The sequence below is a fragment of the Aulonocara stuartgranti genome (genome assembly GCF_965226115.1).
Source record: "Aulonocara stuartgranti genome assembly, chromosome: 9".
In the NCBI taxonomy this organism is placed as follows: domain Eukaryota; kingdom Metazoa; phylum Chordata; class Actinopteri; order Cichliformes; family Cichlidae; genus Aulonocara; species Aulonocara stuartgranti.
The window spans coordinates 26,444,029-26,460,154 of NC_138960.1; the positions used below are offsets into that span (position 1 = coordinate 26,444,029).

At 43.7% G+C, this 16,126-nt stretch overlaps 1 protein-coding gene across 9 annotated transcripts in view; it reads right to left on the bottom strand.

Moving 5' to 3' along the window:
- ncoa2 (nuclear receptor coactivator 2) overlaps positions 1-16,126 on the bottom strand; it is a 61,707-nt gene that overhangs the window by 4,211 nt on the left and 41,370 nt on the right. For 5 of the 9 annotated variants that reach the window (XM_082547050.1, XM_082547052.1, XM_082547048.1 and 2 more), the window contains 14 exons: positions 15,791-15,892; positions 14,434-14,574; positions 14,109-14,256; positions 12,177-13,521; positions 6,331-6,529; positions 6,017-6,217; positions 5,062-5,265; positions 4,515-4,644; positions 4,182-4,347; positions 3,768-4,064; positions 2,680-2,760; positions 2,012-2,486; positions 1,034-1,211; positions 509-713 (listed from right to left, as the gene is read on the bottom strand). In XM_082547050.1, the coding sequence (XP_082403176.1) occupies positions 509-713; positions 1,034-1,211; positions 2,012-2,486; positions 2,680-2,760; positions 3,768-4,064; positions 4,182-4,347; positions 4,515-4,644; positions 5,062-5,265; positions 6,017-6,217; positions 6,331-6,529; positions 12,177-13,521; positions 14,109-14,256; positions 14,434-14,574; positions 15,791-15,892 (3,872 nt within the window). The remainder of the gene's footprint in view (positions 1-508; positions 714-1,033; positions 1,212-2,011; positions 2,487-2,679; positions 2,761-3,767; positions 4,065-4,181; positions 4,348-4,514; positions 4,645-5,061; positions 5,266-6,016; positions 6,218-6,330; positions 6,530-12,176; positions 13,522-14,108; positions 14,257-14,433; positions 14,575-15,790; positions 15,893-16,126) is intronic. The other 4 variants (XM_082547054.1, XM_082547056.1, XM_082547053.1 and 1 more) reach the window with 4 other exon arrangements.

Sequence of the window (16,126 nt, forward strand, 5' to 3'; positions counted from 1 at the left end):
GGAAGTGCACATTGCTAATTACATCACTGACCTCTAAGTTCAAGTTATGCAGCAGAACTACAGCAAGAAGAGTTACGTAAACAACTAAATTATTCACTAGCCTGCTGGTTCAGTAAGTGTACCCAAACACTCGGGGTCGTATGATAAGACAAACACTGATAGTAGAAGCCAGGAGTGGAGAGAAAAGCCTTTTAGTATTTCTTGGTCCCCTGATTACTGTGTAAAACTTTGTGGGGTCCATTCAGTTAACCTGGAACTGATTTCTACAGAGTACGACTGTAAAGAGATACCCTGAGGATATTACAGGAGCCCCTGAACACCTCTAATTCGGTCAGGCCAAGCCCGATGATGCCCGACTGTGAAAGGATGAGAAACACCAGTGGGTATTTCCTAAACCACTCAAGTTTCACCATTTTTGCTCTAACAATTAGAAAAAAAAATAAAAAAGCTTCCTAATGTTGTCTCATTTAAAGGACCAATGTATCTGGACTGGCCTGAAAGTATTTACCTGTTCTTGCCCCATGGAGGGCAAGCCAGGTGAGGGACCCGAGGCCATGGACGTGACACTCATTTGTCCGGCCATCTGGCCCATGCTGCTGGTTGCCATATTGGAGGCCAGTGACGCGTTGTTGAGGTTTATGCCATTGCCGTTGTACATGTTGCTGTTATTCGGCTGGCTGAACTGCGGCGATGCCTGCTGCTGCGAGAACATACTGCGGAGGAGAGAGAAGTTGTGTAAGTAAACACAAAATCAATAATATGAATGCAGAAAGAAAAGTACGTGACAACACTCACTTTGGGGTGTGACCTGCTCGGTCAGCCAGAGAAATCTGGCAAGTTTTTCATCTTTAACAAGTGGTACAAACAACTCTATGGATAATGGATGTCAATACTCTCTATGGATATCAACAATGTTGTTGATAATCATGAATCTCCTCACGAGCCCTTCCTAAAAATAGCTACGCATATATTCATAGAACTCGAGTTGACAACATGAACTGATGCTGTAATGAGGTGCATCAGCCATCCTTACCTGTTGACTCCCATATTACCCTGCGGCCATCCATTCATGTCAGGGGAACCCTGGAAAGCAGCACTCTGCTGGCCCTGCTGCATCATTGGGGACTGTGTGTGGGCCATGCGGGGTGAAAGCAGAGGGCTCTGTGGTGTGCCGGGACCTCCAAATGTTCCATCTGCCGGTTGGCTCATACCTGTGGATCAAAAGAGGTCAGCCCGACTCAACCCACGGAGACTTGTTAATAAACCAATGCAATGAGTAAGGAAGTGTAGTCGACTCCATGCAAATGACACAAACATGCCACATAAAGACAAAACACTTTGACGAGCACCTCACGCGATAATAGCCCATTCCAGAATTATTAGCCAAAATTTATATTTCCGTCATGCATGTGACAAATAGAAGGCAGAGAACTAGAAAGAAAATGGATTGGGAGATAGGTCAGGAGGGAGAAAGGGGAGAGAGAGATGAAACTATTGCTCTGCAGGCACCCACAAACCATAAATAAAAAGTTCTCTAACAAACCAGATTACCAAATTATATAGATCATACCCAGGCTGCATGTCAAGCTGTTAGACTGACAGGTACCAGAGATGATTCATGTCCTTACTGATCACAATATTTAGAGTTTGGCATCAGTGTGGAGCATGAAATAATGCTTTATTGTGCTTCTAGTGTCCCCTGGTGGAGCAAGAGTGAATAGCCAGGTCACCCTTTTTGGACAGCGCACAAAATAATAAAGACATATGGCCACACTTACAGACAACTACTCACAAGTTATTCCGTTTTAAAGGGGAGAATATTAAGTATGATTTGCATGATGCAATGGAAGCTGATTATTCTAGTCATCAGTATATAAAGTTACAAATCGCATGATAGCAGCTACCAAAAAGCACATGAAGCAGCTCAGGTGGTCACATCAACACACACATACGAACACGAACACAGGTAGTAGGGTGAGGTGTGTGGTTGGCTGGGGTGGTGGAGCAGTACCTGAGTTGGGAAACTGAAAGGCACTGTGCTGCATTTGGGGGCTGAGTACGGCCCCGTACTGTCCGCCCATCATGTTTGTGTTTCCCATCATCATCTGTGAGGAGGAGGAGGGAGTGGAGGAAGAGGAGGAAGTGCCATGCAGGTGGAGGTTGGGGGTAAGAGAGGGCAGGCTGGGGGAGAGAGGAGAGGGGAAGGAGCTGGTAGGGGGAGGTGACGAAGCCAGGCCTGTACTGGTACCGTAGCTGGGCGGGTAGGGGAGCTGCTGGGGGTTGGCCTGGGGATTCCGAGGGTTACTCATGCCTCCGGCGGCCATGTTGGGAGGCAGGTTGAGGCCCTGAGCCCTCATGGCCATGCTCCTTTGCTGCTGGACCTGCTGGGCCTGTTGCACCTGCTGCTGCTGCTGCTGCCTCTGTCTCAGGTGATTACTCAGCAGCTCCCGCTGACGTTGTGCCAACATCTGAGCATTGATGGTTCCCTTCAAGTAAGAGAGGTGGTTTGAATATAAAAAACAAAACAAAAACCCCCACTAACAGCATCTACAAAAAGCAAGTCTACACAACACTGACATCATAGCCTTTAATTTACTGCAAGCTATTAAAGAGATGAACCCTACGTACAGTCACAACATGTCTGTGCAGGCGGCTCATGTAATGATAGTGGGCATATACCTGGTTTGGAGCATTAGTTCTAAGAGGTAGGTTCACATTTGACACACCGCTCATCTGAGTCATCATTGGTTGGCGATTCTGCTGGAAGAAAAAACAGAGGAAAATGGTTGTTACAGAGAGAAATATACACTTTTTAACCCTCTGTAGCTGACGGAGATGCTGTGTGTCTAAAAAAACAAAAACAAACAAACAAACAAACAAACAGGATTTTCAAGGAAAGCCCTCAAAGCACTAACACAAAACAAAACAAAAACAAGACACCTTTCCTATTGGTGGAAAAATACATCACATCAACCAATCACACACTTCTATGGCAACATGTGGTATTTGGTTGCTAAGGAAAAGGAGAAAAAAATGAAAGTAATGGCAAAAGAGAGCGATATAAATAGCAAGTTTCGAGACATTTAGCATGTTTGGATTCTACAGTTAGTGTGTAGTGTAGTCATGTTTTTGTTTGTGTGTGTCAAAACAATGAGGCCGCTCGTTGTGTGTCAATGAAGCCACTACTGAATATCAGAAATGGCCAAAAAGCCACCAAAGGCAGATTGAAATGTACACGCTATCTGCAGGTGGACAACAGGAGTCACACACCTCGAAGGTTTCATGCCTGTGTACAAATTTAGCAAACAACAATTTATATTTGCATTTCAAGTTATGAATATGATGCATTAAACATATTTGTGGTTTTCATAGTTTAAAAAAATAATTTCAACTTTATACTTAATTTTAAAAGTATAAAGTAAATTAAAAGTAGGAAAAAATGGCCAATTATATCCATGACTCTGGAGGGTTAAAACCCTTAAATAATCTAATTTTTATGAAGACACTGTTAATCAGGATTTGAAAATAACATAATCTATAGTTTTACATTAGAATTAGGCTAAAGTCCACTGGAAGCCTAATGCGTGGCAGGTAGATTTAAAAGTTCCTATGTTGTCATCGAAGCTGCTAAAATGTCACCCTCAAGGATAAAAACACAATTCCTGTCCGTGTGTTCTCGATCCTAAAGAGAGAGGTTATAGTAGAGTCAAGAATCAGTGAGCAAGAGTACTTCCAGCAGTGTCAGGACAGTCTAGATTCATGTGCACCTGCTGTGACTGAAGCCGGTGCTGGAGTTGCAGTCGTAGTGTGTTGGGCTGGTTGGGGACGACTCCAGTAGGCCTGAGTCCTGGCCGGGCCGGCATTCGCATCATTTGGAAACCTGGCCGTGGACCCATCTGGCCAGGCATCGGGTGGAAACCTGGCTCTTGCATGGGGCCACCAGGGTAGCCTCTCGGTGCCATGTGTGATGCTGGGGGACCGAACTGCTGGGTGTACATGGGGGGCTTCTGATCCAACATCACCGAGGGTTCCTGGGGGAACTGGTCTGGCTCCAGTGATTGGCTCTGAAACAGGCAGCCATATATTATTAAAAAAAATGCAGCACCACAAACAAAAATAATAAAACATCACTTAAAAACCAAGAATGTTATAATGTAGGTTTGGCAGGATGGAAATCCCACCTGTTCTACCATAGCAGGGATCCCCAGAGCACGATCGAGCTCCTCCAGGCCATCAAAGTCTTTTAGTGCGGTGTACAGCTGAGACATCAGAGCCCCCTCGTCCACTGCACTGCCATCACTTGAGCTGAGCCCTGTATTGCACAGCAGATCATCCTGGGGTGGAGCCCTGAGCGAAGAGGAGACAAACAAATATTTTAAAAACATTGTCTTGTATATGCCACAGCAAACATTTAGACCAACAGTTAAACTATTAAAAAATATAGAAGTCTGATGAGAATAAAAATGTTAACTGTGTAAAATTATGCCACTGAGCTACGCTGGTAATGAGCTTACCTGCTCTGGTTTACAAAAGCTGTCTGATCAATTGGCATCATGCTGTCTGGCCAGGGGGCCGTCTGGTTGGGTGGAGCCTGTTGTTGTGAGAAATGGTCACCAACCATTCCAATGTCTATATCTGGTTGGGCTAAATAGAGAAGAAAAAAAAATGATTGGCTAAATATTAGACAGTGAAGTACTTATGGGTCATGATGAATCAAGAGTGAATACTCTTTAAAATAAAGGAACGTGCAGGGTAGCAGATCTGAGTTAACGCCATGTGCTGCACTGTGGTTAACCACTAGATGGCAGCTTTTACAAGTATGACAAGTAGATATCTGCTAAGGAGTTTTAGATGGATCACACCTGACAACTCAGATCTAATTTCCACAAAGTACAAGTAATTTTGTTCTGGGTTTCTATACTGACATGCTGGAGAATCTGGTACTCTCTTAGGGGCTGGGAAATAGCTTTATTGCATTGCTCAGTCTGAAAACCAGCAGTGTGGTTCTTTCTGCATTTAAAACATTGTAATATGTATTTTTTTGGTACACAGCGCTCTTACTATTAGGCATAATTGGAGACTGCATCATCTGTCGGGGCCCTGGTTGGCTGTTGGGCCTCATGGGAGTACCACTGGGTCCCGTCCTGCCCTGTATGGCATTTTGATGGCCAGGGCCCGGCGCTCCTATAGGAGGTGCAGAAGCTGGGCCTACCCAGCCCTCCTGCTGCTGCATGCCTGGCCGTGGACCACTTGGAGCCATCAGTGCTGGGGGAACACACACACACGAAGATAAGAACCAATGAGAAAAATCTCAGGACAGATTTCAGTAGATGCCCGCTGCCCCCATGATGCTACATAAGGAGGAAAGACTAATATGTGGGAGTAGCAGTCAGAGAACTTTGTGCCAGTGTGGGTGATTGTTTCCTGTCACAGGAAGTGAGTCACAGTGCCATGATACGTTAAAGGGTGAGCGACACACACAAGGAACGAAGTCCTTCCTCAGAACTCAGGAGCAGCTCTAAGTGTTACCACAGTTATCTAGGAGAAGAAAAATAAATTTCTGTCTCTACTTGTTTGGCTGTTGTGAGATTGAAAGGTGGAAATCACACTTCACAAAAACCTGTCAAAAACTGAAAAGAGATTCATTACAGACAGTCAATCTAAACTGAGGAAACACATTCAGCGCTATGTAATCTGAGAAACAATGATCTCAAGATTTAGCCTCCGAGCAAGACGGCCAATGTTTCAGGGTTTCCTTCATGCAGCTAAAGCCTGCTCAAATGTGATTTATCATTAGACTACAAAACTAAAACAAAGCTTCTGGTAGCTAAATACCTGCACAGTAACAAGATAAGCCACTCTTACAGACTGAATATTTTCATCCAGCAATCTGAGCATAAACAAGCATTTAAACATGGATTTAATTCATTTTTTTAGGATATAGTGAGGTGTGAAGGCAGTATCACACACATTCAGACAAATACAAGCTTCTGCAAATCATAACCATCACACCTACCTGCATTGACCATAGCAGCCTGGTTACCCATCATGCCATGGTTCCCCACCATGCCTTGCTGTTGCTGCATAACAGTGTATGGGCTTGTGGTCCTTATGGGGTACTGTAATGATGGCTGCTGGGGGGACATATTCACGTCCAGAGACACACTTCTAACAGACAAACCCCTTCCTGGCTGGCCTGGTCGAACACCGCCAAAGTCTGAAGACAGGAATAAATGCAGCTTATTCCTGCATGCTCATTGGAGTATTTTATGAATATACAATGTGGTTAGTGCACTTTTTTCTGTTTTTCAAACAAAGAAAGGGACTCACTAGTGGGTCCCATGCCGGGCCCAAGGCCCCGGTGTTGCGGCTGTGCAGCCATGACAGGACTGCTCTCGGACATCTGCAGGATGTCATTGATGATGTTCTGTTTGTCCATGGGACTGGGCAACGAAACAGGCCGCGGCTCACAGAAGAGCTGTGGCTGAGCGTTCTGCAGGTCATTCAGGATGTCATCCAGCTCCGATGACTAGAGGACAGATAGACAAGTGGGGGGAAAAAAGTGAATTAAATTTGCTGTTAAGGCTCCCATTAAGAAACCCTTCACTCATTCACCTGTAAATGCACAAATCTAAATTATTATTAAACACATCTACCGAAAGCAAACTTCCACGAGGTGTCTTTCAGTGGGATTGGCCTTGTTTATAAAACAGGATAACTAGAAGAAAAAAAAAAATGGAGCACTTTACATCAAATCTAGGCCAGACTTCACTTTGACTTAGCTTCCCAGATTCTCATTCTACTTTGCGCTTGCTGAGTGGTTCTTTCAGGAGGTTTATTACAACTTCTCTACTTTTAAATCCAAAATTTTACTCCCACTGAACTAAGAAAACAACAAATACAGAAAACATGTGGCTACTTAAACTTTGTCCTGCCAAAGTAAAACAGTAGAGCAGATATAAGCAGCAGTCGGGCTAATGCCAACTGTTTGAACTCCTCTCTGCCTCCTTACTGTAACAGCTGTACTGAGCCAACTCTTTGCAGCCTGAAGCTGCATTCATACACAGCTGGACTCTCTATACAATTTCTGTTTCATTTCTCCACACACACTCAAACACAAGGGCATGCTGTGGACCTGATCTTGAACAAAAGAACTGGAAGAACCACAAAAGAATAAACTTCTTAGTGTCCGTTTCACAACACTGGCATGGCGTGTATTTATCTTTCTGTCACAGATGCGGAAGACACAATAACAGGAACTCTTGAATAATGCAGCTCAGTAAAACATCTCGGCAACCCACACCCTTTAAAAAAAAAAAACAACAACTGTCAAAGCATTAATAAGCAACAACCAAAAAGAAACTACAATTTCACAAAAGTGATCCGGGCACTTTCTAGCGAGGCTTGAGGGACTTTGAGTAAATAAGTTGCACTAGCTGCAACTGTCCACCAGAGTGCAGCACATACAGAATCACTGAATCCCCTGATCATGACATACTGTACAGCAGGAAAGCAGCACACCAGCACTGTTTCAATGTTGTACTTGACAATGACATGTATTTGTTGGGCATGTAACTGCTGCTACAGATAGAAGGCTGCCAAATATGCCTGATAGAACAAATTATCTAGACGGCTCAAGGACTGCAGCCTCGTCTCGGTTATGCCCAAATGCACTTCTTATTTATTTATTTATTTTACATCTTGGAAGATTTTATTTAAATAGTATCTCAGTACAGCCAAATATAGACAGCCGCACATAGCTGATCACAGCTAGAAGCAGACAGGATATGTAGGAAAGCTAGAGAGAGTAACAGAGTGAGGGGTGGCGGTGGTGGTGGGAGAGAGAAAAGCCCTAATGAGGTCAGGAATGATGTAATGCTTCTGTACACTCTCAGTTTGCTCTCCTCCTCCTCCTCCTCTTCAATTCTCTCTCCTCCCATTTTCTATTCTCTCCACTTCTCCAGTTGCTTTTACCCTTAATGGGTCCCATTTCTATCAATTCATGTTACACTCCACTTTCAAATGCATGTCGGTGCATGTAATGCAATGTGAGCCCTCCTTTTCTGCATCTCTCACCATTTTACTGTATTTCATTTAAAACAAAATAATGAAAGAAATCAAAGATTTTAAAACCATAAAAAGGATCATTTTTCACTGCAGAGCTGATTTACATTTCCAGCAGCCTTTGTAGGACAAATACACAATATATATATGAAGTGGGACACATGGCTAGTTGTAAGTTGAAGCCACATGTGAGTTATAAACAGCACTTGTATCATAAAAGGCATCAAAGTAAACTGCAAGTAAACTATTCCAGCGCTCCTGTATGAAAGGAGCACTGCAATTTTCAGGGAGTGTAGTAAGATCGTGATGTTTGACCTAACAACTTCTTTACTGAGTCTTTAAAAGGTCCAGCAGAAAAAAAAATTCCAAATGGCAACTACAAAAAGCACTACTTAAAAACTCTGTTATCTGTTGCAATAGTTGTATTCGAAATATTAGTTAACATACAATTTCAAAGCACGCTTTCAAAGTACTGGTATTTAGTAACGGACCAACACTGCGAGTGTGACATGCGAGTAATCTCCAACTCTTCCATTAAACGTCCAGTGCCCTAATGGTGATGTGGACTTCAAAAGGACACAGGAGCCCTCCAGAAGCCATGATATAGCGCATGAAATTTTATAGGAAAGGGAAGTGAGAAAGGCCAAGAAAAGCAGAAGTGGCACTGTCAAGTAAGGAAAAAGGAAAAAGTCACCCCAGAGTCATGCTGCTCTTTTGTTACCTAAATGTAAACAAGTGTTAAATAAAATAAAAGTCAGGACAACACATGGCTCCAACATTAATTGCAACACTTGCACAGACATCTGACATTTAACTGGGAGTACAAGTGAAGATTTTCTGCTTCTGCATTTGGTGCAGAAAAGTTATTTCAGTCATTCTGATTTACTTTTTTGAGTAAATCAGTTTTTTGAGACTAGCTTAATTCTAGCTTTTTAGAAGCAGAATTTAAACCAATTTTCTTTTTTTTCCCCCCAGTTAGATCCAAAATTAGGTGTGGATTGATCAGCTAGTTCTTGAAGTTACATTGGTGGACGCAGGAAAAATAGGCAACGGAAAAAAACTTGGACTCACTTTGTGAAGAGCCAAAATGTGATAGCTCAAAGAAGCCACCAAAGGAAGTGAAGACTAGTCTGAGAGTTACTGTAAAAACTGGTGAAACCTGCATGCTGCCCCATGTCCACTACTGAAAGCACCACTACTGGGGAATGTGGCCTAGTCTGACCACCTGTGGGCTTTTAACCCTGGGAAGAGAAGGCAGAAGGCAAGCTGGTGAAGGTACGTTAATACTCTGGGAATATTCAACTGAGAAACTTTAGATTCACGGATTGATGTGATATATTTTAAAATATATCACCTAGCTAAATATTACAGACCACAGAAACACCTTAATCCATGATGGGAGTGACCTCTTTCGGCTGGATAATGTTTGCATCATAAAAATTCCTCAAGAATGATTTAAGAACGATAGTGGTGAGTTCAAAGTTTTCACTTGGCCTCCAAATTTCACAGATCTCAATCACACTGAGCATCTGTGGAACATGCTGGAAAGAAGAACCTAACAACTTGAAGAAATAGATCTACTTTAAACTTCTTGGTGCCTGAAACTGAACCTAAAAGCACACACTCAGACATAATGTGAGTACCATGTCTCAACGGGGAACACGGTGCACCACAACAATGTAGGTGGTTTTGACGGTGTGGTCTATTGGTGTATATATGGTACAATAAGAAGTCAATTTTAGCTTCAGAGATAGTCTTAAGAAAACAGAAAATGTAAAGATAGTGAAGCAGGTAAGAGAGTGAGTCAGATACAGCCTATTACCTCATTGTCACCTAAACTTCTAATCTTATTTGGCAGATGTGACACAGCGAACATGTGACAAAGCCAGATGCTTTGGTCATGAGCAAGCACATGAAAAATGAAGTTAAAGATCGGATGAAGGAATAACAAACTGACTTCCTTAAATTAGGGATTAAAGAGCAGAGTCACTTTTACGGATTTAATATCAAAGATTATCATTGTCAGGGAAAATATCTGTTAACTGCCTCGTCAATCGCTAATAGTCGATCTGATCGGCAGTTTGGTACAAGTCTGAACCACCCCTGTTTTCAGCCATACTCATAACTCCATCAGAGCTCTGCTCTGATTTCTCATTTAGCTCTGCTCCAGCCATCAATAATTCAGCCCTCAACAATCATGAGGACGAGAAAGGCAGAGGAAGGGAAGGAGCGTCAGCGAGAAAATAGTGGGTGAGGTTAGTGGAGAGGAGGATGAGTGGACTCAAACTAGTACAGTCAGCTCTCACACATGGCCAAGCAGCAAGTCACCAGTAAGGAACAGAAGCCCACTCACACACATGTAAAGGCTCTAATGAAGCCTCAGCTTAGTGCACATCTAACAAAATGCTCTTGTTCTAGTTAATGAGATCTGTTAAACTGGAATGTGTCACCACATTAAGTCGTGAGTGTGTTAACGTACTAAAGGCAAAAACCCAGAATTCCCTCATTTCAGCTGCACTTTAAATGTAGGGCAAACGAAATCCTTTTAAAATACAGTCTAACTGTGTTCCCTTGTATACTGGCCACTTCCACAAAATAAAACCCTTTGGCATTACACATTAAAACCTGGATTTCTCTCAATTTCTAATTCTCTTTATTGTTTCTTGCACGTTCTGCAAACACACCACTCCCTCTCCCCTCTATCTCCATGGTAGCAGAGAGGACATGCAGGAGCATATGGCTCATCATTTTCACTCTGCCTGCCGAGGCTGGCCTCTCCTGGGGGTATCTACACCTCTCTCCTCTCCCGTTCTTTGTTCAGTTTAACAGCGGCTCTTACTGTATTATCCAACCAATCACCTTTCCCTCTTCTTCACATTATGTACCCCAGCACACGAGCACATACTGTACATACACTGCGAGCGTGCATAGCTGCGTGACAGTCGGTGCCGCTGTCTCTCTGTGAATGGAGAAAAAAAAACAAACAAAGCCTAAAATATATTAAAAAATAAATAATAATAATAAAAAAAGATTGATTTTTATAAATTCCCTTAAAACCCACTCTGACGCAGGTTATTCTTTTGTAGGCGGACATTTCAAATTGGACAATCAAACCAGGTTATCTGCACCCTGATCCACAGTAAGCACAGTTTGCACACAGATTACCTTTTTATAAAAAAAATGAACATGCACTTTGGCAAAAAAATGTGACCTCTGTTCAGTGTTACTGACATTTAAATGGCATGCATGCAACCCAGACTACGTGACTGGTCGAAGAAGAGGAAGCTAATGATACAGAGACAGAAAAGAAAAGGAAGGGCATTTATGTAATTATATGTCATTTGTTGTAATTCTGCGGTTTAGCAGTGAAGAGTATGTGATAGAATGACACTTGCAGGCTTGCATAGGTGTTTAGTAGAGCGTGTCATGTGCAGGTTTCCTGTATGAAAGCTTGTGAGTGTCTGTGATGCCGGGTTTCTTTCCTGCATTAGGGCATCAGCAGGTTGTTCTAAACACTCTGCCTTGCTAGAACATCAGCTACAAAGAAATTTTGAGTTTCACCAGCAACACTCTGCCCGCTCACTTCCTTTGACTCCTTTCTCTCTTTCAGCGCCAGTCTTGATCTGAGCACGGTGCCAAACCTGAGGAATCTGGCCAAAAGCAACCAGGATCAAATGGCTGAAGAACCACAGGGGCTCCTTCCAAATGTCACAGTTGTTTGAAGCTGGCGGATAGATTCCCTCAGCTGCCAACACACAGGCAGTGAAAGGACCTGATGTGTTTATATACATTAATAAAGAGCATACACAATGAGTTCAGTGTATATGCTGGTCATTCGGAATGTATATATGCGCAACAAATATTGTTTGCCTTCTGCATTCCCTGACTGTTTGTACATTTAGCTGTAACATCCTGCATGGACGTGGCATCTACTACCTAACCCAGATTCATGCAAAACAGAGAGAAGAGGCAAGTGGAGCAATAGAGGGCAGAAAACTTTTGCTTTTTGCAACAGGCTAAAGAGGTTACAGTTAGTTTTGGGGTAACTCTAGTCCTTTACTCATTTCAAAGAAGAAAAAGACAGGAAACAAGATTAACTCCGTTAAACTGACCTGTTCAGCGCGGTCGTATCCTGCATCTTGTTTCTCCGCCTTGACCTGCGGGTGTTTGCCCCCTTCGACTTTCACTTCCCCAGGCTCTAGCTTAGGGACCTTGTCCTTCATTACAGTGTCATCCTTATCCAGTAGGTAGCGTAGCAGGGCATTGTCCTTCTTCTTGGGGCTCAATGGCTCCTGCTTAGGAGTAATGTCTGCCGCAGAAGCAGCACTACCGGAACCCTGGGGTTGGTCTTGGCCCATCTCTTTGCCTGTAGCCTCTGCGGTGAGCTTAGCAAGATCCACGGGGGATGTACTGTTCTGAAGCAGTTGGTGGAGGATTTTATGTTTTTCTTTAAGGGACGTGGCGTGAGTGTTGCCACCCCGGACCCCTGTCCCAGCCTGGTCCTTGCCCTCAACTCCTGCACCAGGGGAAAGAGGAGTCTCCAGGGGTTCTGGCTTGGTGGTGAGCAGTTGCAGTAACTTGGTGTGGCCCTTGTTGTCATGTCCACGGCTGTGAGCATCATGGCCCTCGAGGGGTCCATCCCTCTCCTCCTTGGGCTCCACTAAGTTCCCCTCTGTTTGGGCCTGGGTGTGTCCCTGACTCATCTCTGAATGAGGTCCAAATGAGTCTCCTGAACCACCAATAGCACTGGTGGATCCTCCAAGTTTTGACATCAGATGAGCGTTTACCGCTGACCCTGGTGTGACCCCAGCTGGGGAGCCCATTTTCCGGTCTGGAGACCCTAGTGTATGTGTATGAGGGGGTCCATGCCCGTGTCCTACACCATGGCACTCACTAAGGGCCTGCAGAGCTGACAGAGAGCTGCTAGTATAGCTGTTAGCATGGGTGCTAGCCGTGCTACTTCCTGCACCTCCAGGCCCTCCACTGCACATCCCCACTGGTGAGGGTGAATGCAGACCCCCTGCTACACGAGGGCTGCTTGCACCCCCAGGACTCCCTCGGTGCCTGGGTGATAGCATAGAGTTCTGCGGAGGTGGATGGGGTCCTCCGGCTGGGCTTGGGCTGGCACGAGAGGGGCTATTCATCCTCCAGTTGGGGCCCTGCTGTGGTGGTTGCATGCTCCCATTGTGGTTGTGTGGCTGAGGACAGCCAAAGCGGTAGACCTGCATATGCCCCCCCATAGCCGTTGGTTCTCTGGGACCAGCAGGACCTGGGGGGGAGAAAGGCGTGCTGTTGCTGCTGATGGTAGTGTCCTGGCCCTGAGGCCCTGAACCTGGCAAGCTGCCTGGGGTTGGAGGAGTCATGGAGGGAGTGGAAGAGTTCATTGGTTTGGGAGCCATCCCTGTGGCCTGATTGCCAGGGCCCATGTCCTGACCCATTCCACATACTGTCTGCTCCCTGGATTTTAAAACACAAACACACACATTAGAAAAAAACAATACCAAAAGTTGTACATGGGAGTTAGAAATCTTAGAAAACTGGCTGCTTTAAACTGAAAAGGAACATTTCTGCATTTCTTCAAATACGCTTTTTACTATCATATGAATGCATGCACAATGAGATGCGCAGAAAATCAATAGGGTAAAGGGTAAATAATCTATACAGTATAAACTATACTGCAAGAAAAATGTCAATGTGCATGCCAAGGATGGGATATGACATGTAATAAAACTCTTCTGTTTGCCAACAATGAGACAAAGTATGAATACAACTACATGAATTTACCATGAGGAGGAAGTGAGAAAATATGTTTGTTTTGGTTTTTTTTCTGGTTTTGTTTCTCTTTGGGGGGGTGTAACATATCGCTGTCTGATTTTGACCAAGAACACTTGGAAGCACATATTTTGAAAACCGTGCCATCCTCACAATTTCCATGAAGCCAACAGGCAGTGCTGCAGGGAACTCACAGGACAAAACATGCTAGCAAGTTGATGCCTCGGGTTTATGTCAGTCTTTTTGACTCACGTGGAGCAGGTAGGACATACCTCTGTAGGATGTGCAGGGACATGTAGAGCTGAGGTTCGTTGGTGGCAGACGAGCGTACCAGTTTGCTCTTGGTGTGGGCTGAGACGATGGTTCCGTCAGAGAGGGAGAACCGATAGATGGGGCTGAACGCCTGGCCGTGTCGGAGCACTAGGCACACATGTACACACATTGATGGCAAAATAACACTTTTCATTTGACCATTTCCTTAATGTGGCTGCAGCCCCTCTTTAAACAACCGTTTCATGCTAATGCAGCCATCCCCAATGACTCTAATATCCAGAGCAAAAAATTAAACACGATTGTCCTCATAGTTAATGGAATTACCTTCCTGCTGGTGTCTCTTTGCAAAAGACATCTCTCCATCATTCTGTAGGTGGAACCTTTGGATGCAGCGCCTCACAAGATCTTCCCAGCCCGGCTTCATGGATGCTCGTAGCAGACTGGTATCTAGGGATGTTATCTTACCTAAGCACACAGTACGGGATTAGAGAGACCTTAGTCATAAAGGAAAGCATTTCGGTTGACATACACAAATGTAAAGATTTAATGTCGACATTAAAAATAAATGTCTCTTCTGTTGACTCGGCCAGGATCTCAGTGGTTTAATATTACTTAAAGAATACATTATAAATCTTTGTTTACATTCTAATTACAGCTTACCCAACGTTAGAAATGGCTTCTGTGTTAGTAAACAGAATAGAAGGTCCTGACTATATAGGATTAGACATGGAAATACAATTATAAGTGCTGTCAGTATAAATTTAAAAAGACCACTCATTACAGCAGGTAATGAGTTCAGGGCAGCTCAGCCTCAACTATCTTTAGAGCCCAACAAGTACTCTCATGCTGCGTGTGTAAACACAGTCACAGCAGTGTAACAGTTGTCCCTCACTGGAATACAATTTAAATGAAAGTATGATGCATTTGAAAGGGTGACAAGCACACTGCTGCTTGAATGACAGCCATAGGGACTGACTAAAGACTTGTCAAACTAGCATCCATAATAGAACTATTCACAGCTCCGCACCATGTCCAAGAAGCTCTTGTAGGCATAACAAGAATGTAGAGGCAGTACTTTCAGCAAAATATGAGAGAAAAATAATGCTGTCAATCTAGAATAAAACAAATCACGGCAATTATTTAAAATTGTGCAGTCCAAATAAAGAGGCAAATAAATAATAGCCCTGCCTAGATGCATGGCTACTGAGGTCTGTGTGGGAAACCACAGTAAATTACTATACATGAGTGACTAAGTGTGTGTGTGTCTGTGCCACACAAGTGGTACGGGTACATCAAAGACCAGGTGAAACACAAACAGCTGTCTGTGTCTGTGTGTCAGCGTTCAGGCAGGTACTTTACCTCCCAGAGAGCAGCCTGTGGTAGGAAGCTGGGTCTACTAAGTTGTTCAATCCTAAGGATCTTTACCGAGGATATAATATTCTTTGAATCCCTAACTGTAGTGCAAAGTGATTTACAAGCTGTTGACATCAAATAAGGTACTGCTGGAACTTTGCCTTACTAGAATCGTTACACCATTCTTTTGATGCAGGGCCAAGTTTTATTTGAAAAGCCACATATGGAAAGATGCTATGCTAAAACAAAGATGCAATAAAAAAATCAAGAGCAAAGTTTTCTGTGAACAGCGGTTTGTAGTTCACTGCCGGCTGACATGTTCGTGTACCTTGTAGGTCCTGACGTGTAGTGAAGCTCTCGTGCGTGGGAAGCATGGGTCTTTCCTTCGTTGGCACTCTGCGAGCTACACAAATCAGGCACGACTGAAAGTCTAAAAATAAAAAATAAAAAAAATAAAGTAAAAATAATTAAAAACTCAGAAAGAGAAAACAGAATAGCACAGGAAAGAAAATAGGAGATGGAGTATATAACAAAAAAAAAACAAAAACAGAGAGATAAACAGAAGAGGTGAAAGGGGGAAGGGATGGGAGAGAGGGGAGGGATGGGGTGTAAATGATAGAGACAGAGGGAGGGAAAGAAAATGAAATGCATGTTATTCCCAGGC